The sequence below is a fragment of the Diprion similis genome, chromosome 10 (genome assembly GCF_021155765.1).
Source record: "Diprion similis isolate iyDipSimi1 chromosome 10, iyDipSimi1.1, whole genome shotgun sequence".
In the NCBI taxonomy this organism is placed as follows: domain Eukaryota; kingdom Metazoa; phylum Arthropoda; class Insecta; order Hymenoptera; family Diprionidae; genus Diprion; species Diprion similis.
Genome location: NC_060114.1, coordinates 17,791,962 through 17,812,829, shown reverse-complemented (window position 1 = coordinate 17,812,829; position 20,868 = coordinate 17,791,962). Strand labels below are relative to the sequence as shown.

Below are 20,868 nucleotides of genomic sequence, written 5' to 3'. Positions count from 1 at the left end.
ATGTCGAATTTTCAGTTTACAAAATCTCACCCTTGAATACAATACAGGGAAAAATAAGGTAGAGTACACGAAGAAAAAACACTAAAGCGACGTATCGTTAGTTAGAAAATTTTACTGTTACGTCCATGCGTACAAAACTGATATAAACGTAGTTCTTAGCTGTTGAACAGTGAATATCTTACTGATGAAATCTTTGGAGTAGAAGAAAAAGCAGCAATTGAAAAATTGAACAATTATGGTCGGTGTTATTATCAAAAGAAAATATTTATTGTGGATTAACTAACAATTCATTCTTCCGATTGGCGGTAGTGTAGCAATTGTAATGTATCCGGTGTGTCCTGGCAGCGAATGCGCGTGCGAAACCGTTACTAATCTCTCCTGTCCTCCCACCTCTTTGCCATTATTTTGGTTTTTGTTATCATCGGTATGCTGCAACAAAAGGAACGAGAACTTGGTGTATATTGTATATTGATGTTCGTACGTTATTCAACATGGCGGAAAAATTATGACGTCGAACAGATCTCTCAATTAATTTACTATTTTTTACTGTTTCAATTAATTTTTCACTTTTTTGATTCACCTCTAGTTTACCGTTTAAAATAAAATTGATTACGAATAATCAATCAAATTGATTTATTTTTTTGAGATTTTATTTTGTACATGATCTACATACCTTGCTCTTTAAACATTCTAGTTTCAATACTGGCAGAGTTTTGTACTGCACAGTTAATTCCCGTTGTAGACACTCTATTGTTTTTATTTCTATAAATCCAGCAGACTCGAGATTCTCACATGTTCTTTGAACCTGTTCAATGCACGGTGAAAAGGAGCAGAGTCTGCCACCTAGAAAAAAGAAAGATGATTTAAATTTTTACATGTCTTAACAAATATTTTTCAGTAAAATTTTCACCCAGGTATCACAAACAAAGTTGAAACTTACCTGATTTTCGAAAGCATCTCCTTGCATGTTCAATGGTCAACCACGGATGTGGTAAATCGAGAAATATAGCATCGGCCTTGCCTTCTAATGCATCTCCGAATCCTGTCTGACAAACATCTCTCTGTTCGACAGTAACATAGGATCCTAATCCATGCTTTTTAAACTCCATGTCAGCTACAGAGACTCGTTGTTCGTGAAAATCAAAGGTGTACAAATGACCATGAGGTTTTATTGCATTGATCAAAGCATGGGACAAGGAACCACTTCCCGTTCCTGTTCAACAAAAATTGAAGAATAAAAATTTGTTGGAATGTAGTAAAAATCATGAATATATTCAGAGTGCCGTGTGGTATACTGAATTTTCGAACCTGTTTCTATCACAGTCTTTCCAGGTTCGAGTTCCATCAGGTAAACTATGTTGCTGATGTCTGGTGTGTAAATGATTTGAGTCCTATGAGGCAGAGTCAATGTCCAGAGATCTGAAGTAGGCTGTAAGACGTAGGCCCATCCCCTTGATAGGTCCACCTTGGCACCATATTTAGCGCCAACCAACGAGGCAACTTTGAGAGCTCCGTAAACAGTTTGAAATACATTTTCAACCAAAACGCCTTTCTTGTTCATTGTCTTTGGAGTCACTTCCAAGGAATGCATATTGGACGGAGCAATATACAAGATCACTACGTCACCCTCCTCGACGAGATCCTTAGACCCGTTGAAGCTCATTGTGGGTTTGCTTCGCTGAGGTAATTGAGCGCCTGCAGATACCTGCAATAGCAACGAGGATTATGACGGAACAGAACTAGTCCTCTAATATGTATTATGATAAACATTGACTATTTGTCAAGGGATTGCTGTTAATTTACCCTTTTCTATCTGCTATACACCTCGGTCTGCGAGTGCTCAGAGCCACGTGTGCCTTGGGACAGTATTATGACAACAAAACTTTGTGGGGCTTACGTGCAGCTTTTGAGGTTATGTTGATGAAGTAACCTTTTTGAAGCGACTTGGGCTATCCGCATTGATGAACAATTTTCAAAATGAATCTTGATGATGTCTGTTGATAGTTTAGGTATCGAAACCGTTGTGATCTCAGATTAAGAGTGAGTTACGCTATGACTCCGACGTTGATGCGATCTTTATTATCGACCGGTCATGATCTCGGCCTGTGCTGAATTCATTCTTACCGGCGGTGCTGTGAACTCTATCGGTAAGTATTGATCATCAGTTGAATGCCTTTAATGAAGATAATGTCAAAGTATTGAAAACATTTTTTTATTCTGTTTCAATAATAACATATTATATATTCTATAAACTGTAGAAACTTCACTTGTAAATGAAGCAACCTTACAACTCGTTGTGTTAGAGTCACAGAAGCTATAGTTGCGTCAGAGTACATTTAATATTTCCCAAATTTTTTATGTTTAATTGTAATGTATTTAGCTAGAATTTTCCATTGTTTTTATATAAGTACTTAAGAATATCATAGGAATGGATAGAAACGAAATTGCGCATGACTGATGACTGAAAATTCAAATTGGCTCAGTATGGAAAAACGAAACTATTTCAATCTATTTTCTTTCACTGAGTGAAACCGATTCGACCATCAGTGCCCCGATTTGAATGTTAAATACCAAATTGGGTTTACTACTCTACATTTTAGTAGAAAATTCCAAAAAAGATCTAATTTCCACCATCTCGTAGGTACGTGAAGGTGAACTTAAAGGTACAATCCAATGTCTTCAACAGCGTAAAATATGAAATAAAAAGACACAAGATTATCAATTTTTTTTTTTTTTTAATTACGCAACAAAAAATCAATTCTGAAAGGAAAATGGAACTAGATATACAGCTCTATGTAAAATTGACATCAATTTCCTTCGACCGTGGAGTGCAAACAGTTTTCCCAAGTTCACCAGAAGCTATAGTTTAAAACTAAGGTGCCATGAAATGGATTTGCTGGAACGTCTCACGTGAATTTTTAATGCGACACCTTCAGCGTTGCAAGGGTGCAGCAAGATTAGTCCAAGGCCGTTATAGAGGCCTGAGTAATTTCACACCTTAGGGCAAGATTACGTGGCTAGGAATATTCCTGAACCCTGATATTTACACTTGCAATTGTCAACTCAGCAATATGTATCAATTATTTAACTTTTGAACCACTTACGGGTTAATGCAGGGTTAATCATTTTCCAATTCTTTGAAAACAAAACAGTTTATTTGTTCTGAATCGTTGATTGTGAATGATCGAATCAACTCGAGTCATGTTTCATAGCCACCGTTGATCTTCACTTATTGTGGAATGTATGCAACACCTGATTACGACCTCAGAACGAGCCTCAGAACTATATGATCGAACTATGAAGTATTTAAGCTCGTTCGCATTAAAATTTCAATGGAAACTAGAAGTTCATGTTTCAAAAACCTATGAAATCGACCAGTCAATTTGATAGCTGGAAAAGTCAAAGTCATTCTGAAGGTGTCTATAGTTCAAAGCGTTTATAGAATTTCCGCAATTGAAGTCCCTGAAACGGAAAATTTGTATTAATTCGAAGATCTCGTACAAATCCGTTTCTCTTCTAACCCCCCCGCCCGCTCAAAATCGGTCCTGCTACAAAGTAGTCCTAAAAAATAGTTTTCCTAGAAGATCGAAGCCTTCTCAGAAAAATTCAGTGAATTTTCCAACGTCTACGTGATATTTTCGAAATTGTAGAAAATAATTTCTTTATAACATCTGCAAAGTCTTTACATTACATACCTTCAGAAAAATTTAGGACATCTTCTGTACGGAACGGAGGAGTATAAGATAGAATATTTATTTCCCTTACTCCGATAACTTTGTGCCCACTCAGGTCGAAGCTCACATACTTATTCTTAGATAGAAAACGTACAATCCGATATGCGAATCACTACCGCCAATTGCACATAATCGTCTTAGCTATAAGGTATCCTGTTCATCCATATTTCATAAACTTTTCTGCAGCACCATCGTTCGATATCAGCGGCATTTAACACCCAAGATACCTCCGCGGATCCATAAGATATTATTTCATGCTTTCAAGACGGTCTTGCATTGCTGTTAAGACTCGTTCGTGATCAGTATTTAAGAAGCGTGAGATCAGAAAAAAGCTGTTTTTTAATCCAGAGATGCGTTGTTCGGATCGTATAAAAAAGTCATGGACTAAAATCAGTCTTCCGGGGTGGCGATAGACAGACATTTTGCGATTCTGGTCAATTGTACGTTTTAGAAGCTCGACTGGAGATTTTCAAATTAACCCCATACAGACCCCGTCTCAAATTGTGATATTACACGATTCCATGTGCGGGTGGCTGGAATGTTTTAGCAGGTCATATTTCATTTAGAATTAATCGTTCAATGTGGTGGCCTAACCAAACCGTAAATAATTAAAAAATGGCTATAACAATGTAAATCGTCCGACGTAACGAAAACATTGCAAACTTTGTTGACTACTCTGAAGCGCCTGCGCGATGCAACAAATTTACTTTACCGTTGTCAAAGTGGAATAAGAAGTGTGAAACACTTACTTGACGCCCGTCGTTAGTGACAGTTCTTCATCATTTATCCTCAAGCGTCCAACAAAGGCGCTCTGCGTCGTCCGAGATCTGTAGTGAGATTAGTTTGGTTCTTTTTTAGGTAATCGCATTTTACCTTATCCACTATTTCCCATTTGATAAGATTTACTGCGTTCTTTACGTTTCTTTATTGAAATTTTATGCACTGAAGGCTGGTTTAATAACTGTTGTATGTTTTTCTTTTTGTTTTTCGAATTTTATCGTCACGACTCACATCGGTAAAATTTGAAAATAACTTAAGTCAATTTTGTTTTCCTTTGCCGGAGGAATATCTTGCAGCGAATTAGATAACAAAAAAATGTTCTAGATTTCTTTTTCTACTTTTCAAATTACGATTATTGTGTAGAAGCTGAAAGACAAACCAGACAGCTTTACGCTGGATAAGAATTATGCCTCAGCCCAGCCCCAGCCCCCGTTTTGTTCCAATTTATTGCTAAAGTTGTCATTTGCCTTTCTAGTGAAATCAACAGTAAGATGCGGTTACCAATCAAGTTGGCCATTGCCGGAGGGGTAATGTTTTTCGTGTCTATACTGACATGGGTGAGCTTTCCTCCATTCCTCAGGTCTCAGTTACGTAAGGTGAGTACAAATGTCTTTCTTTTTTCAACGTTAACGCTACCTCTAGTCTTTCAGTAAAATTTCTCTTTGTTTACTCTCCTTTTTTCCCAAGGGATTATTAAATTCTTACATTTAAATAAAGTTTTCCTCGCAAGTAAACGCAATTATTGATCACTTGAAGAACGATCCGCGAAATACAGCATAGTCATGTCACTTTTGATATTACTGCATTGTCGTGACATGAGTTACATACGATGTAAACTCATGTCACGACATGAAACTCTAATTGCCAATCTCCACATGACACTTATAACTACTTAATCAGTGGTTCGGTAATAGTATAAATCTCCCGTCGGTGCGGTATAATAACACTGGATTATATGCATGAATCATTGTATATACGTGATTCGCAAAATGACTGTCCTGTGGGAAGAAACCTGTTATTGGACAAGGTCAAGAAAATACGTCAGTACGAAATTGCGAAACAATTAAACTCTGGCCGGTGGATTCTCGACGGGAAATATGCAATCAGGTTTGCACATGTAACCGCAGTCTACATGCCGTATACATACGTTATGCGTTTTCGTGGATGCGTATTATGGGACCCCTAATTATAGGCAATCCGGGGTACAAGTTCACTCTGAGCAGTTCGAGTTTCGTATCAGACGCGTGCTAACAAATGAACAGCGTAGCTGCTCAGAATGGACCTCATTGGTGCGTATTCACGAAAATGTAGGGTATATTCCAGGGAAAAACGTCTGCTTTTTATCATGATAAACCAGATTTCAATAAAGGAACTTAAGCGTAGTATCGAATGATGTTTAAATTTCAATTCCAGCAAGTAGCGCTGGTACATGGTACAGAGATGCGCGAATTCTGGGAAAAGCTTCCATTTCATTACGTATTCAAGGTCTACCTATTTAATATAACAAATGCGGAGGGCATCGAGAACGGGGAGAAACCTCACGTGCAGCAAATAGGGCCATACGTTTTTCAGTAAGTTAATTTGCAATCAATATTTACGTATAACCGCGTATTAAAAACAACCAGTTTTGATGGGAATTTTTTTCGCCAGCAATTACTGTTAGTATATCATACTATTGTTATAATACTATATGCTCAATTTTCATCTGGGATTTTTTCAATCAAGTGAGTGGAAGGAAAAGCTGAATCCAGTGGACGATGAAGATGCTGATACGGTGGAAGTCAACTACAGAAACACTTGGTTCTTTCAGCCGTCAGAAAGCAATGGGCTTACGGGAAATGAGGAGCTGATATTTCCACACCTAGCGATGTTGAGTATGATTTTGATCACGATGAATGAAAAACCACAGATGATCAACATCGCAGGTATAAAATTCTAAATAAATTTCTAAGAATCGAAAAAAGATAAAAAGATTTTTCTCATTTATTTTGAAAAATATGCAAAATATCAAAATTTTCCAAAACATGTTTTGTTTTCATTCTTTTCCGCTTATGTAAGGACTATTGACTCCTAAATGACTCCTCGATTTCACTTGGAATGCCTCATATATATAACAAGCATATCAATCGTTTAGTACGAAAAAGTCGTCGATTTCGACTTTGTCGTTTGATGATGCATAATCAGAGTAGTAATTGTTCTAATTCCAGCCAAAGCTGCGGACAGTATTTATAGAAAGCCAACCTCAATTTTTATGAAGGCGAGAGCCATGGACATCATGTTTGACGGTATAACGATCGATTGCACGGTAAAAGATTTTGCCGGTGCTGCGGTATGCTCGCTGTTGAAAACCGACACAAGAAACTTGCATGTCGTTGGTGAAAATATGTACAAATTTTCACTCTTCGGACATGTGAGTGTTTATTTTATATTCGAGTCGGACCTCCGAAACTCCCTCTCCTCTACTTTATCTTCTTCTTCTTCTTCTTCTTCTTCTACGTGAATATATCATTTACAGAAAAATGGTACGATTAGGGAGGACAGAATAAAGGTCACCCGAGGAGTAAAGGACCCAAAGAAAATCGGATACGTTGTAGAATACAAGAACCAGACGATACAGACGGTGTGGAACGGCGACGAATGCAATTCGTTCGAGGGGACCGATACTACGATATTTCACCCAGGTTTATACAAGGATGAAAATATTATCGGGTTCAGTGTCGATCTTTGCCGAACATTGGTAGGTCGTTACGTCAAGCCGACCAGCGCGGGGGGTAGGTAAAGTTCTCTTGAACGGTGTCGATTTACCTTATACTATGTAGCAACTGGCACACATGTATGAAATAGGAATAGATCAATAGTTTTATGTTCTTTTTGCCAACAGGATTTAAGACGAATCAGTATGTGTTCGACTTTGGAGATCAGAGCACTGTTCCCGAGGAGAAGTGCTACTGCTTGGACCCAGACAATTGCTTGAAGGCGGGGGCGCTTGATTTGTACACATGCCAAGGTACACCGGTAATCACGACGCTCCCTCATTTCTACTTGACACATCCATCCTACCTTGAAAACGTCACTGGGTTGAATCCCATACAGGTTTGACTTCTTCTTTTGGATTCGTCTGAATTTTCATACTGGTCACTTTTTCGACCAGTAATTTTACCGCCGTGTGACAAAATCCAAAATTAACAAGCTTTCACGGTTTAGGAGGACCACGGTATTAGGGTGGACTTTGAACCATTCACTGGCTCGCCTATATCAAGTCGGCAGAGATTGCAGCTCAATATGTTCATATTTCCAATTCCCAAGTTCAAGTTGATGAAGAATTTTCCCTACGCGTTATTGCCATTGGCCTGGATTGAGGAAAATGTGGATCTGCCTCCTGATATGATAAAGAAATTGAAGCTCGTCTTTCATGTGCTAACTGCCGTTAGGTACTTGCGAGTCTGATATATTTCCTGGAAATTAAATCATTTTAATGAAACAACCCAAAGAATGGGATACAAATTCGAAATCTTTACGTTTCAGCTGTTTCAAGTGGCTCCTTCTACTTGGGGGTCTGGGACTCGGCGGCGCTGCTGGGGGGCTTGAATTTAAGCGACGTCAGCTTGAAAAAAAGCTTGAAATAACTCCCGTCGCACCAGCTCCTGGTTCGACAGACAGCTCAAAGAACAGTGGGGACGTCAAAAAATGGCCGATGAATATTTCCACGCTGCAACCCGCCGCCGTTCCGCCGTCCATCGACGACCGAAATTAGTAACGACATTCTGTCGAACTCGTGCAGTTGTAAGCACGAAAAGTATCTTTTGTGTAACGCTAGTATGGTTACGTATCTTTTTTATCTGCGTTCCATACGTAAAGTGCATAATCGTTTTTGCGACCCTTGAGACATTGGCGTGTTTAAAATTTTTTGTGGCGTGGTATATAATAATATTGCCTGAAGCGTTTTATTTCGTAAAGATTGGGATCCCACATACACATAAGCGTAGATAAGCAACAAGGCGCAGACAAAAGTCTAATCGGTGAATTGTTCTAGATAAATACAACGAATTTCTAAGACGGGTAAAAATTCATACAATTTATCAGGCAGTTATTTTATTTCATTTAAATAGATTTGGCGTAAGAAATATCATGAAAATGTATGATCCGTTTCTAATATTTTAACCAACCAGAACTCTTTTGGAGTGGTTGATTTTCCACCGCCATAAGTGGCATCTTCCGATATATGTTGGGTCCTGATTCTAATAAGTGAATTATCATCGATTGTGTTGTACTATTAACAATTAAATTCCCACTCGAGTATATATGCGTGCATTGTACCTATATGGGTCAAGATAGGGGACGATAAATATAATGATAATTATAAAGATTGTGCGATCTCAGACGCAATGTGGTTAATATCTTGCTACGGACCGATCTTAACATTAAGAAACCAGACTTAAGTCCAAATTCTTGGATTCATTTTACGTTTACATAATAGTTACATGTATATGCAGTACTTGTTCCGACGCGACGGTCGTTGAAGTTTTAAATTTATTATCACACTTTGCAGAAATACGTTACACAGTTAAATTTTACAGTAAGGAACAATTAGATTTATATATACGAATTAAAAAAGTTAATAAAAATTAAATAAGAAGCTCTTACTTAAATAGCCTGTACTTTTAGCTTAATTCATTATAATTGTTACTCGGTTTATGCTGATATTCTTAAGTATTCCCTCGTGAAATTTTTTGTGATTTGAAATAAAATTGTGATGGAATTTTTTTTTCTGTCATTACTGTTACTATTTTATTATTGTAGAAAATGGTGGTTCGAAAAAAAGTGCTCAGTAAATGAAATAAAATGAAGTCGTATGAACACAGATTCATTTTGATTGTTACTAATCTGAAATTTCGAAAATCAATCCAAATTAATCGCTCTACTGTTCGGAATGTGCGTTTGTTACGTTTGAAATGTTAATATGCAATTTGATCGATCAAATCTGTAATAAACAGTATCGTTTTGCGCAGATTTCCATTTACCTCGAATGAATTAGTTTAATGCTTAACGAACGTAGACTTAGAGATTTCTTTCTTTTTCGATCTATTTCAAAACTTCAAATTTTGCAGCTCGTCGAAAAGCAGCGGCAAAGAAATTTCCTACCTTACCGATCAATTAACATTGCAACCAGAGTCTCTGTTGCAACCCCCATATGCGAAACGGTAAGTGTAGGTCACTGCTATTACCCCTATGGCCGTCGTAGCCTTTTGCTTGTTTCAAAATGACACCCGTGACTGGCTACTTTCAGCTATATTCACTGTGAACTCTAGCTCGATTGCAGCAGCCCTAACGGCTTCAAGCTAAACAACGAAATCTGGTCCCCCGCCTCTGGGTTGAGAACCTGCGTATAAGCCGTGAAGTTGTGCACTAACAATAAACTAAGCGAACACCGCGAACACATAGGCACATGCACGTACGTATGCAGGCAGCCAGCGACTCGGGGCTTGCATATCAAGGCTAAAATGCAGCAATATACAAAAAATTATTTACAGCACGGTCTGAGATGATAAACACGAGGCCGTCCTTATAATTTTAATACTTAAAATGTATGTAATCACGGAATCATGTGAACGTGTATAAATTGAAATCCATTTTTTAACCAATATATCAAACAGTGTGTGCGTTCCGCTCGGTTTGTTTGACGCCAATTCATTCATTCGACACCTGAAGCTTGTACTACAAATCAATATCAATGTTGTAACGAGAAGTGTGAGTAGCACTCTGATTCCACTAGCTGTTCAGCAATTATACTTCATCCAAACCGAATTGCTAGGTCCACCGCACTTTCCATACGCTCCAAACAATTATTCATAGTGCCAAAAATAACGTCATCTGTATACGTTTTATACAATCTTGAATTACGGAAAAACAAGCTAGTTTTTCAATTGACGCCTCGTTTTTCCTACAGATCGCATTCGAGAAAATTTAAATTCTTGTCATTCGTTCATTTTCATGATAAATAAAAATTCTGAGGCTATAAAGCGCTTCTAGCCTGATTTTTGTGTCTCACAGAATTAGCACCACGTCGGGTATGTGTTTTTCATTTACCATTTCTACTTATTTGCAGCACTGAACATCCAACTTTTAATTCTTGACTAGAACCTTGAAGCCTGATAGAAGAGGATCGTACCAAAGGGTGAATACTTCAACAACGCGTGATGCGATTTATTGAAGTTTTAACGAAATGGGTAGTGCTTGGTGGCAGTGCGCTGCCTGCTTGAGAACTCAGGAAGAAGATATTTGCGAACTACAGTTAAACCACTGCAACCTCTATGACGTACCCCCGGACGTATTCATCTACGAAAGAACGCTGGAAAAACTTTTTCTCGACGCAAACAGAGTAAGTTCGAAGCTTCGACTCACAATTCACAAGCTAAAGAGGGAGAGAAACACACGATGATACATAGTGTACACGTTTTTAAAATTGCCAAAACATAGCTTGACTCGATTTCTCTCCGGTGTTACAGATCAAGGACCTTCCACGACCATTATTTCAATGCCATGAACTGCGTGTACTGTCACTGAGTGATAACGAAGTTGGTACGCTACCGCCGGCGATAGCATCTCTAATAAACTTGGAACATTTGGACTTGAGCAAAAACAGTTAGTCTCTTATTGAATTTTATTGCTCAGCGAGGATCAAAGGAGATTTGGAGAATATTAGCATTGGGAGGATAATTTAAACACTCAATGACTTGAAAATTGTGTTTCAGCAATAAAGGAGCTTCCAGACAGTATTAAGGAATGCAAAAACTTACGATCTATCGATATCAGCGTGAACCCGTTTGAACGATTTCCTGATGCTATCACACATATCGTTGGGCTACGAGAGCTGTATTTAAACGATGCTTACATCGAGTATTTACCAGCAAATTTTGGAAGACTGTCCTCACTCAAGACCCTCGAGCTCAGAGAAAACAATATGATGACTTTACCCAAAAGTATGAGTCGTCTTGTCAATTTGCAGAGACTGGATATAGGGAATAATGATTTTACCGAATTGGTAAGTCTGGATTACTTTCATTCAATATGGAAAATGCAGAAGCGTCTTTACACACAGAAAATTCCCAACTTGCAAAAATTTTGAATTGCTCTAAATGATTTTATTATTAAAAGAGCCGAAATTTTCAGATAATCAGTGATTTCCAATTATTTACAGCCTGAAGTTGTCGGGGACTTGATAAACCTGACCGAACTTTGGATAGATGGTAACGACATACGTAGAATACCGACAAACATAGAGCAGCTAGTCAGGCTGAATCATTTTGACTGTACGATGAACGCCGTACACCTAATGCCGTCAGAAATTCAAGGGTGGCGTGATATATCGATAATGAATCTTTCCTCAAACGAGATTTATCAGCTGCCGGATTCTCTCTGCTACCTACAGACCGTAGTCACTCTTAAAATTGATGATAATCAACTGAACGCTTTGCCCGATGAAATTGGTCAAATGTCTAGCTTGGAAGAGTTGATATTGACGAAAAACTTTTTAGAATACTTACCACCTTCGATAGGCCTTTTAAGAAAACTCCACTGCTTGAATGCTGATAATAATTACCTCAGATGCTTACCACCCGAGATCGGCAGCTGTACGGCGTTGTCTCTCCTCTCGTTAAGATCCAACAATTTATCCAAGATACCACCAGAGCTCGGTCACTTGGCTTCGCTGAGAGTTTTAAATTTAGTCAACAATTGCATAAAGTTTTTACCCGTCTCAATGCTGAATTTAAATTGCTTGAAAGCCTTGTGGCTCAGCGACAATCAAAGCCAGCCCCTTGTTCCCCTGCAACAAGAATTCAACTGCGAAGAGGACATCATGGTTCTCAGCTGCTTCATGCTACCGCAAAAACCACGACAAGATATCGAACGTGAGTTAATCAATCAATCATTACTTTAAAAATATTTAGAATATCAATTTTCCTCCATTTTTGCACTATTTTTACGTGTTGTGCGGCTAGTGGATGACGAAGAGGAAGAAAAGGAATGAAATGGTGAGAGAATGTTGCTAATTGTGCATAAATATTTGTCTTCAATTATCTTTAACATTTAGAAAATTCCAACGCCAATCTCCATAAGACTTTGAAAGAGTTTTTATTATCTCGCATTTGTGCGCAGTTGTTTATGCCAATAAAATCATTTCAGAAATGGAACAACCGGTTGGGCCACTCGCAGGAACGGTTCCAGGATCGGGGCGGAGAATATGCTTTGCAGCCGAAGTGGAATCCGAAGGTCCTAGGCAGCTCCATCGCGCTCCAACTCCCTACCCTAAGGAACTTCGCAATCTTGCCAGGCACGCGAGAAACCTTCACCATCAATCCAACTACAATCAACAGGTGAAAACGCGTTAATCAAACTTAAGTAAAGTTCGACTAAACCAAGTAAAAAATAAGGATTGCAGAACGAACAGAATTCCATTTCAGAGTAATCTGGAACCAGAAACTACCATCAGAGAAGCAATCGTCACCAAGGCAACTGCATCTCTGAGTATTCTTCCAAAATCTGGTTCTTTGCCGCACCAATCACCGTCAGGCAAGGTAATGTGTCGAAGTTTATTATTATTAGGTACTACCTTAAATATAGCATGAAATCTGACAAAATGATGAAATATTTTTTGCTTGCAGAATTTTCACCCACCGTCCACACCGGACGGTTCCCACACCTCCAATCATTATCGTAACAATGATACGTGCGAAGTGGATGCGAATCGAGTTTACTCCGAGGAATCTTCGGATGAAGCGAACAAAATCGTTTTGGCAGAAGAAAAGAGCCCCGATATTCGCGAGGCTAAATGCATTCGAAATCCTTCCTCCGAATACATAAAGCAGCCGACAGTCGCAGATTATGTTAATTCAACTTGGAAACCTGATGAATATTCTAAGGCCAACACAGCTAAAATAATTGAGTCTGAAAAGTTTGCCGAACCTTATAGAAGTACTCCCATCAACGGAGACAAAGGCATTAATCATTTTGGTATTGACGGTTTCAAAGTTAACGACGTACCTCCGCTGCCACCGCCTTATCACATCGCGGCAGCATTTTCAAAGAAAGCTATGCTTTTTCAGCAAATCAATAATGGTAATTCATAGTTTATATATTTTGTTTTTTTTTTTTTTTTTTTTTTTGGCTCGTTGAAGTTTTTTCAGTTGTAGTGGTGTTATAGTTATTATTATTATTATTATAAGAGGTGCAGTGCTAATTGCTCTAAATTCTTCCTCTTTCAGCTACAACAGAACCACAAATCCTGCCTTCAAAAGTTTCGTCGTTAAGTTCATTGAAATTTGATCAACCCTTAAACTTAGTAAATCAAAATAATAAAGCAATAATCAGTCCGGCTGAAGAGAAAAGTTTTAACCGTTCAAAAAATGACAATACTAACGCGGTAATTTACGCCAATGAATTATCGGAAATGCAAGTTGATGTAATAGAGAAGACTGTTATGGAGAAGAGAGTTTCCGTCGACGCAGTGGACAATCCAGTTGTTGAAATTGAAGAAAATAGCTCTGACCTATTGTCAGAAAATGATCAAAGTTTGAGGCCCAGTAAGATACCGATATTAAAACAGAAATATTTCGACGACGATTCTCTCAACAAATATACGAACTCTGTGGAAACTAACGACAGTTACAAGTCATTGAGTTTATCATCTACACCGACGTCGCCGATAACAGGAAAAAAATACAGAGTACCTCTTTCCTCGCGTACGAAACTCGTCGCGAATAGTAAAAAGTTTGAGAATGGTGTATCGTCGGGTAAAAACGAGTCGGAGAGTCGTAATACGAACGAAATTGGTCAGCAGTTGATGGATAAATATTCGATGAAAAGTAATTCGAGTAATAATCTTAAGGACGATGTGAAATCTTTGGACAAGATAAATGACAATTTAGAAAATAATCATAGTTTAATATATACACTGGATGACAATTTGCCAGTTAGTAATAAATGCGCTGTGAAAATACAAAATGATACAATCATCTCTGGGCGGGGCATGTTTACGGTGACGTCGAAGTCATTTGACAATGCAAACGTGTCAATTAATGCTAAATCAAAAATTCCAACTTTGACCAACTCGCCAAGCCCCGAAAGGAAGCCCAGACTGAAGTGGATGTTCGGACCTCACAAAAATGCTAACGTCGTAAGTAATACTTGCATCTTTTAATCACTGCTTGCCGTGGACGGGAGCTGAAAAAATATTGCTTATTTTTATTAATCTGTTTCAGTTCCCAGTACAAGTGAGAAAAAATCCCGGTCTCGGATTTAGCATCGCTGGCGGTGTGACTGGGGCTGAAACGGTAAGTAATCGCAACCACTGTCCAATGTTTGTTTCTCTATAAACGGGCTGTAAAGTGGGAGAAATTTTTGTTTTTTCATCTTCAAACGTGCTTTTCTATTCCTGCAATGTGTACTTGTTGCTGATGAAGATTTTTTTTTTTTTTTTTTCCCAATATCACTGTAAAACGGTCGAGAGATATTGAGAAGAAACGTAATGTTAGCTGAGAAGAACTTTATAAACAAAAACAAAAAAAAAAAAAATTAATAAATAACTTTTTACCGTCGACTCAGGCGACGACAAATTTTATTCTGGTTAAATTTGAACTTCAGGGTATTATAGTGACAAAAGTAAATCCTGATGGGCCGGCTCAAGGCACGCTTCGACCTGGAGATAAAATCTTAGAAGTGGACGGAGTTGACTTTACTAAAATGGATCACGACAAAGCTGTGTCTGTTTTGAAAGCTACAAATCCCGTTGTTTCCATGATGATTAGCAGGCATCAATGAGGAACTGACTTCCTTTTGTGTAGTTGTTAGCTATTTAAAAAAAAAAAAAAGATAAAAAAAAAATTAAGAAGATATTCGCAGTATTTCGAGAACCGAATCGCATCTCCGTCTAGACTGAATAGCTATTATGTTGTTATATTTTATTTTAGAATTTATTATATCTGCTGATCGATCGGTTTATGGGTTTTTTCATTGTCCGGTTATACATACAACAGAACGAAGCGCACACCCTACATCCTTTGTACTGGTCAATTCTTAAAATAATTCGTCAAGTAATTACGTGTTATATTCGTACAGAATTGCATTTATTTTTGTTTTATTTTTTTTTCCATCATTTATTTATTGAAAAAGAAAGGTTGCCCCCCCCCCCCCCCCCCCCCCCCCACGTTCCAAGCGATTAGAGATAGATTCATTGAATTGATATTAGGTAAATAGTAGTCAAATTCTTCTTGTCAAATCTCACTGTAGGGATAACCATGTGCCAGATGTGCTATTAAAAACGCATACGTAAGGAAAAAGAAAAAAAAAGCGATAAAAATAAAGCAAAACAAGGGACGAAACATTGGAAAACAAGTAAAATAATATTTATTAATAAAATTTGTGTACTAACTATACACGGTATAGTTATACAACTTGTATAACTATACCGTGTATCACATATACTTGTGATTATGCACTGTGGTGTAGTTACAGGAAAAAACGAAACAACAAACAGAAAAACAAAAAAAAAAAAAAAAAATAACAAAAAAAAAACCAACAATATTCTTCTATGTGCCGTACTTTTAACAATATATAACAATAATGATGATAATATTATTGATAACTAACTTTTAATAGCCATAAGTTTTTATCGCAGTTAGTTAAAATCGTGGAATTAATAATGCGTAGCGACCGTTTTTTAAAACCACTAAATATTTTTGCTCAATACATTTTAAGTTTCTTCCAAAATGCTTTGTACTATATATAGTCTCTAATGTAGAGTCGTTATTTAACGTTTTGTCACCTTAATTTCACTTCTACTCTTTTTCTTCTTTCTTTCAAATGATTTTTGGGTTTTAAATTTATGTCCTCGTAATACGATGTTATTTTGGTTATAATAATCAACATATTCGTTGAACATTTATTATTTATTGTATATATAATTTGTACATTTACCCAGGGGTAAATTATCTCGTTGTGAAACATTGAGATTAAGAAAAAAATAAGGTCTTGCAGATAGGAGAAGCAGTTCTCTGTTTAAACAACTTTGAATGATGCTACTTTAAAATGGTATTAGGAATTTAGAAGTGATTGTTACTGTAAGGTTTACAAGAAAAAAAAAGGAAATTATTGATCATGATCTCTCAACTCTTATACATCAATTGTTAGTTAGATGAAGAATTCGAAAAACATGATTTTCTACATTTTTGTTTTCTTGTTTTTGGTAATCCAGTAATTAACCATACAAGTTCTACACTGTAAGAATACGCGGATTGATCTTTTCCTATGCGTGTATTTCTATGGTACTACTTGGACCATACGATGTCAAAATTTTCCACAATTTCTCCAAACTGAAACAGACTGACTATAACTTTTTGACAAGTATTTTGTAGCAGCTACATATTATTATATATTATACACTTATGTCTCTCGTTGTTAGTAAAGAAAAAGAAGAAATTCAATATTCTTGTATATGTAGGTGATATTATAGCCACGGTTTTACATACAGGTCTGGGGACTCGTCGAAATTTCCGTGGTGGGGGAAGTACGCTTACGCTGCAGTTTTTGTTTTTCAGCGCTACCGCTAGTTGGCACTAATGGTAAAGTAATGTTCGCAAACATAACCTCAAATTTCTCAAACAAAAAGTGGTGTGCGATGACGAAGTGATAATGGCACACGATATTCTTAAAAATATATAACGATGTATGATTTATGCGATTTTCACTATTTTCACGTACATTTGGACCACGGTATTTGCAAAGTTTGAGAAATTTAAGGTTATGTTTGCGAACATTACTTTACCATTGGTGCCAACTAGCGGTAGCGTTGAAAAACAAAAACTGCAGCGTAAGCGTACCTCCCCCACCACTAGAGTTCCCAGACCTGTATGTAAGACCGTGATTATAGCTATGAACGTAAAGAGCAGCTCAGGCCAATCACGGCCATATATTACATATATGATCACGGCAGTTACACATATGCGGATGTCTGGTATTTGAATCGTTCAGTCACAATCGGATGCCAGCGTCTAACCTCAAAAATTTCTACTTCCTAGCTTTATCACAGTTTATTTACAACTTTGAATGATCTTTGTTACATCGTGTAACCCAAAAAAACCCCGAGTAACAAGTTTCGGCTAGAATCAGCGAATTTTGATAGTTTTTTGCGATTTTACATTCGCCATATTGCATCCGCCATCTTGGATTTGGAAACTATCAAATTCTAACTTCAGATTCGTGAGCAGCGACCGCAAAAACCCCCGAGTAACAAAATTCAGGGCAAAACTATTGAGTTGAAAAATGTGTGACTGAAAGAAATTACAGACGTTTTTCATTTGAAAGTAAAAGATTTCCGGTATATATCAATTCATTAATACTTTTTCTCCTGTGTAAATTCATTCTTTCCTTTCTTCCCTCTGTCTGTAATACTTTCATCTGTCTATCTATTGAAAATCAATGTCTCGCCTTTCCAAATTACACGCTTTAATTGTTGTTTGTAACCTCTGTTGACATAACGACACTGCTATTGTTGTTGTTGTTGTTGTCGTTGTTGCTGCTCTTCTTGTTGTTGTTGTTTTATATGAACAGAAATAATTTTGAAAAAACTTATTTAATAATACCCATATCAAATCAGTGGCAATCAAAATGAATTTTTTAGGAAACTCCAACTGCCGGGGGTGGCTGGGAATATTGATATTAAACACTAGCGACGTTATCGCAATTTCGGCACAATATTCAAAACAAAGCAAAAAATTGAACAAAATAATAGGAAATAAAATAATAGGAAATTATATATATTAAACAAAAATCATCAATTCTCATCGTGTAATCGATGAAGAATTAAAAATAAAAAAACTAAACGTTAGATATATTTTCTAACTACATATAGGGGGGAATTTGTCACATTTCATCTAATCGCTGAACGACATGATTGCCAATCTGTTTCATATAATTTTTTTCCTATCATTTTCACAACTATTTCCAGTGAAATGAAATAAATTTCCCTTTACTTATACATATACAATATAATACTTATTGTTATCTGTATCTGAACAACACACGAACTTTCTGACTTTTCACATTTATTATTACATTATCATTATTACCAGTTACTAAGTTATGACGTAATCGCATTGTATCCAATTGAATAATGCTTTCATTAAAAATTAAAACAATTCTTTATTTTTATTCACACTAATTTCTTTATTTTTGTTTCTCGAAGCCATATCAAGCCATGTGTACATTTATTTTTGCATAAACAATTTCTGCCATCAGTTTATCTTTTATATGAAACCTGAAAGCTATGGAAGTCGTCTGTGTGTTGTCAGAGTCTGATTTCACGACTGCCAAACTCTTGTGATTGGATATCTAGCCTTAGATTATATGTACATTGTAAATGTAAACAAATATCTATATACATCAACACACGTTTACATATATATATATGCATATGTAAAAAAAAATGAACAAAAAAAAAATATATATATATATATATATATATATATATATATATATATATATGTGTATATATATATCCTCAGGTCTAAGGTAGACATTTATATATATATATATATCTATGTGCGGAAAGATAAACAAACAAAAATTCAACGGCTACAGATCAACCAGTGCAAATCTTACTTAACGCTTACCTATGTCACTCGATATTGGGATTGTCACTATGCAATGCGTCATCTGGTGGGAAAAAATTAAACTAATGCAACCAGGCTGACAGTTGACCATTGACCGTGTTTTTTCGCGGTCGAATAGAACTGTTATTTTATTGACTATGTTTCATTAATTTATGTTACATGAGTAATTTGAGAACCCACGAATTTCGATTTGCCTCCATTAAAATGAAAAACTTTGGTTATGTGGTGACAAAATGGCGCCGACAACCAGGCTCTGACGTCATGAGGACATTTTCCAATACATCCATACTGTAATACCTGCTCTTCCTTTTTACGTCTTCTTTCACGATGAAATGTACTGAAAGGCAAGTACAAGCTTTAAGGTAAATGAATATAATTTTCTAACGAATGAATGGAAAAAAAATTGCTTACCAAACTTTCAAAAACGTCAGATAAAAGCAATAATAATTTCACTTTGTCGTTGATGCCGATTTAGATATGTATAGTATAATTAATGAGGACACTAATAAAATTAATAATAAGAATAATTAATAATTATTATTGTAGCTAGAGTCTATTTATAAATAAATAATCTCTCGTAATTCCTATTGCACTGGTCGTTCTGCATCTGTTGATCATCGTGGATCACACCTCCGTTATACTCGACAGAAAATCACAAATTAATGCAGAAGGTCGTTAGAATTATAATTTATAAAGAAAATTAACGTCAATGCATGTGCTAAAGGTAACAGAGTTGAATAAAACGTTTCGGTATAGTCAATTTCTGAACTGTTTTGAGTCTACAGAACTGCGCGAGAAAAAACGAGGACGAAAAGAAATTATAGATTGATTGACAAAACAAATAAATACAATCATGCTACCGTTAATTCGTTCTATTTGTAAAAGAAAATAACAAAATTTTTTGATTGCGTGGTTCAGCAAATTTTACCTTACAATGTCCATTAATTAAACGAGTATAAAAAACAAATTCACTTTGTTTATCCAAATTTTCAAAAAAATCAACTACGTATTTCAACATTTTGCACATGCCCTCGTTTATTGACCATTTCCTAGTTTATTGACCATTTCCTACAGCTGATTTATAGTTGTTATTGAAAACTGTATCCGACGGACAAAATTACGTACACCTTTAGCTCGCACACACACATTAAATGAGCCAAACACAATTATACTATAAATATTATTGTTAAATAAAAGTAAGAAAGCCTTGACTGACAAATTAATGGAATCTGAAAACTCGCACATTGCATTAACCTGTTGCTTAATAAATATTATTTTTAAACATTTCTTTACTTAGATTCCAATACTTTGTCCGACTTTTATTAGTTATTTTTTTAATTTTAGTTTAACTCTCGTCGTCAGCCATGTGACGAACAAATTGTATTTATTGTTTAATTATATATTGTTTGATCATTGTATTTATACAGCTATGCATCTTTGTCTCGTTTATTAGTATTAACATTATTTTTTTTCTTCCCAAATACTAATTTTATAATGTTAATTCTGGAAAATAATGACATTTGGTTGTGGATATTGATATTTGATAATGAAAATCAAACGGCAGCAAATTCGTTGTAATATTTACCCTATTCTGCACGGCTAAAGCATAAAGAATTATAATGAAAATTGTATTGAACAAGTAGTATTGATATAAAAATAAAATTAATCATTAATATTTTCATCAAAGA

At 36.3% G+C, this 20,868-nt stretch overlaps 4 protein-coding genes and 1 long non-coding RNA gene across 7 annotated transcripts in view; 3 read left to right on the top strand and 2 right to left on the bottom strand.

Annotated features, from left to right (window-relative positions):
• The window catches only part of LOC124410874 (glucose-6-phosphate 1-dehydrogenase), a 35,231-nt gene extending 25,954 nt beyond the window's left edge, over positions 1-9,277 (top strand). Inside the window, exon 10 of the transcript XR_006929630.1 lies at positions 9,226-9,277. The gene's annotated coding sequence lies outside the window, so the exon portion shown is untranslated. The remainder of the gene's footprint in view (positions 1-9,225) is intronic.
• Positions 98-2,156, bottom strand: LOC124410880 (tRNA (adenine(58)-N(1))-methyltransferase catalytic subunit TRMT61A). The gene is made up of 5 exons (XM_046889576.1): positions 1,804-2,156; positions 1,309-1,705; positions 941-1,213; positions 674-843; positions 98-429 (listed from the first exon to the last, which is right to left on the bottom strand). Exons 2-5 carry the CDS (start codon positions 1,661-1,663, stop codon positions 280-282), a joined length of 948 nt encoding a protein of 315 aa, XP_046745532.1. The 5' UTR covers positions 1,664-1,705; positions 1,804-2,156; the 3' UTR covers positions 98-279.
• On the bottom strand, positions 3,668-4,576 carry LOC124410884. Its single transcript, XR_006929631.1, has 2 exons — positions 4,484-4,576; positions 3,668-4,193 (listed from the first exon to the last, which is right to left on the bottom strand). It is a non-coding gene; the product is annotated as an uncharacterized LOC124410884 (long non-coding RNA).
• LOC124410873 (sensory neuron membrane protein 1-like) lies at positions 4,461-9,277 on the top strand. The gene is made up of 9 exons (XM_046889562.1): positions 4,461-4,592; positions 4,990-5,110; positions 5,928-6,085; positions 6,240-6,439; positions 6,722-6,924; positions 7,030-7,285; positions 7,396-7,607; positions 7,719-7,945; positions 8,040-9,277. Exons 2-9 carry the CDS (start codon positions 5,006-5,008, stop codon positions 8,266-8,268), a joined length of 1,590 nt encoding a protein of 529 aa, XP_046745518.1. The 5' UTR covers positions 4,461-4,592; positions 4,990-5,005; the 3' UTR covers positions 8,269-9,277.
• Positions 9,278-9,954: 677 nt separating this feature from the next.
• LOC124410869 (protein lap1) lies at positions 9,955-18,324 on the top strand. 3 transcript variants are annotated; one of them, XM_046889557.1, is made up of 11 exons: positions 9,955-10,262; positions 10,621-10,893; positions 11,021-11,156; positions 11,267-11,556; positions 11,713-12,424; positions 12,699-12,889; positions 12,977-13,090; positions 13,178-13,631; positions 13,778-14,688; positions 14,774-14,845; positions 18,190-18,324. In XM_046889557.1, the coding sequence occupies exons 2-11, from the start codon at positions 10,738-10,740 to the stop codon at positions 18,223-18,225; spliced, it is 3,072 nt and encodes a 1,023-aa protein (XP_046745513.1). In that variant the 5' UTR covers positions 9,955-10,262; positions 10,621-10,737; the 3' UTR covers positions 18,226-18,324. The 3 variants fall into 3 exon arrangements, with proteins under 3 accessions (XP_046745513.1, XP_046745512.1, XP_046745510.1); XM_046889556.1 differs by lacking the exon at positions 18,190-18,324 and adding an exon at positions 15,156-15,605 and having other exon boundaries at positions 10,653-10,893; XM_046889554.1 differs by lacking the exon at positions 18,190-18,324 and adding an exon at positions 15,156-15,605.
• Positions 18,325-20,868: the final 2,544 nt, after the last annotated feature.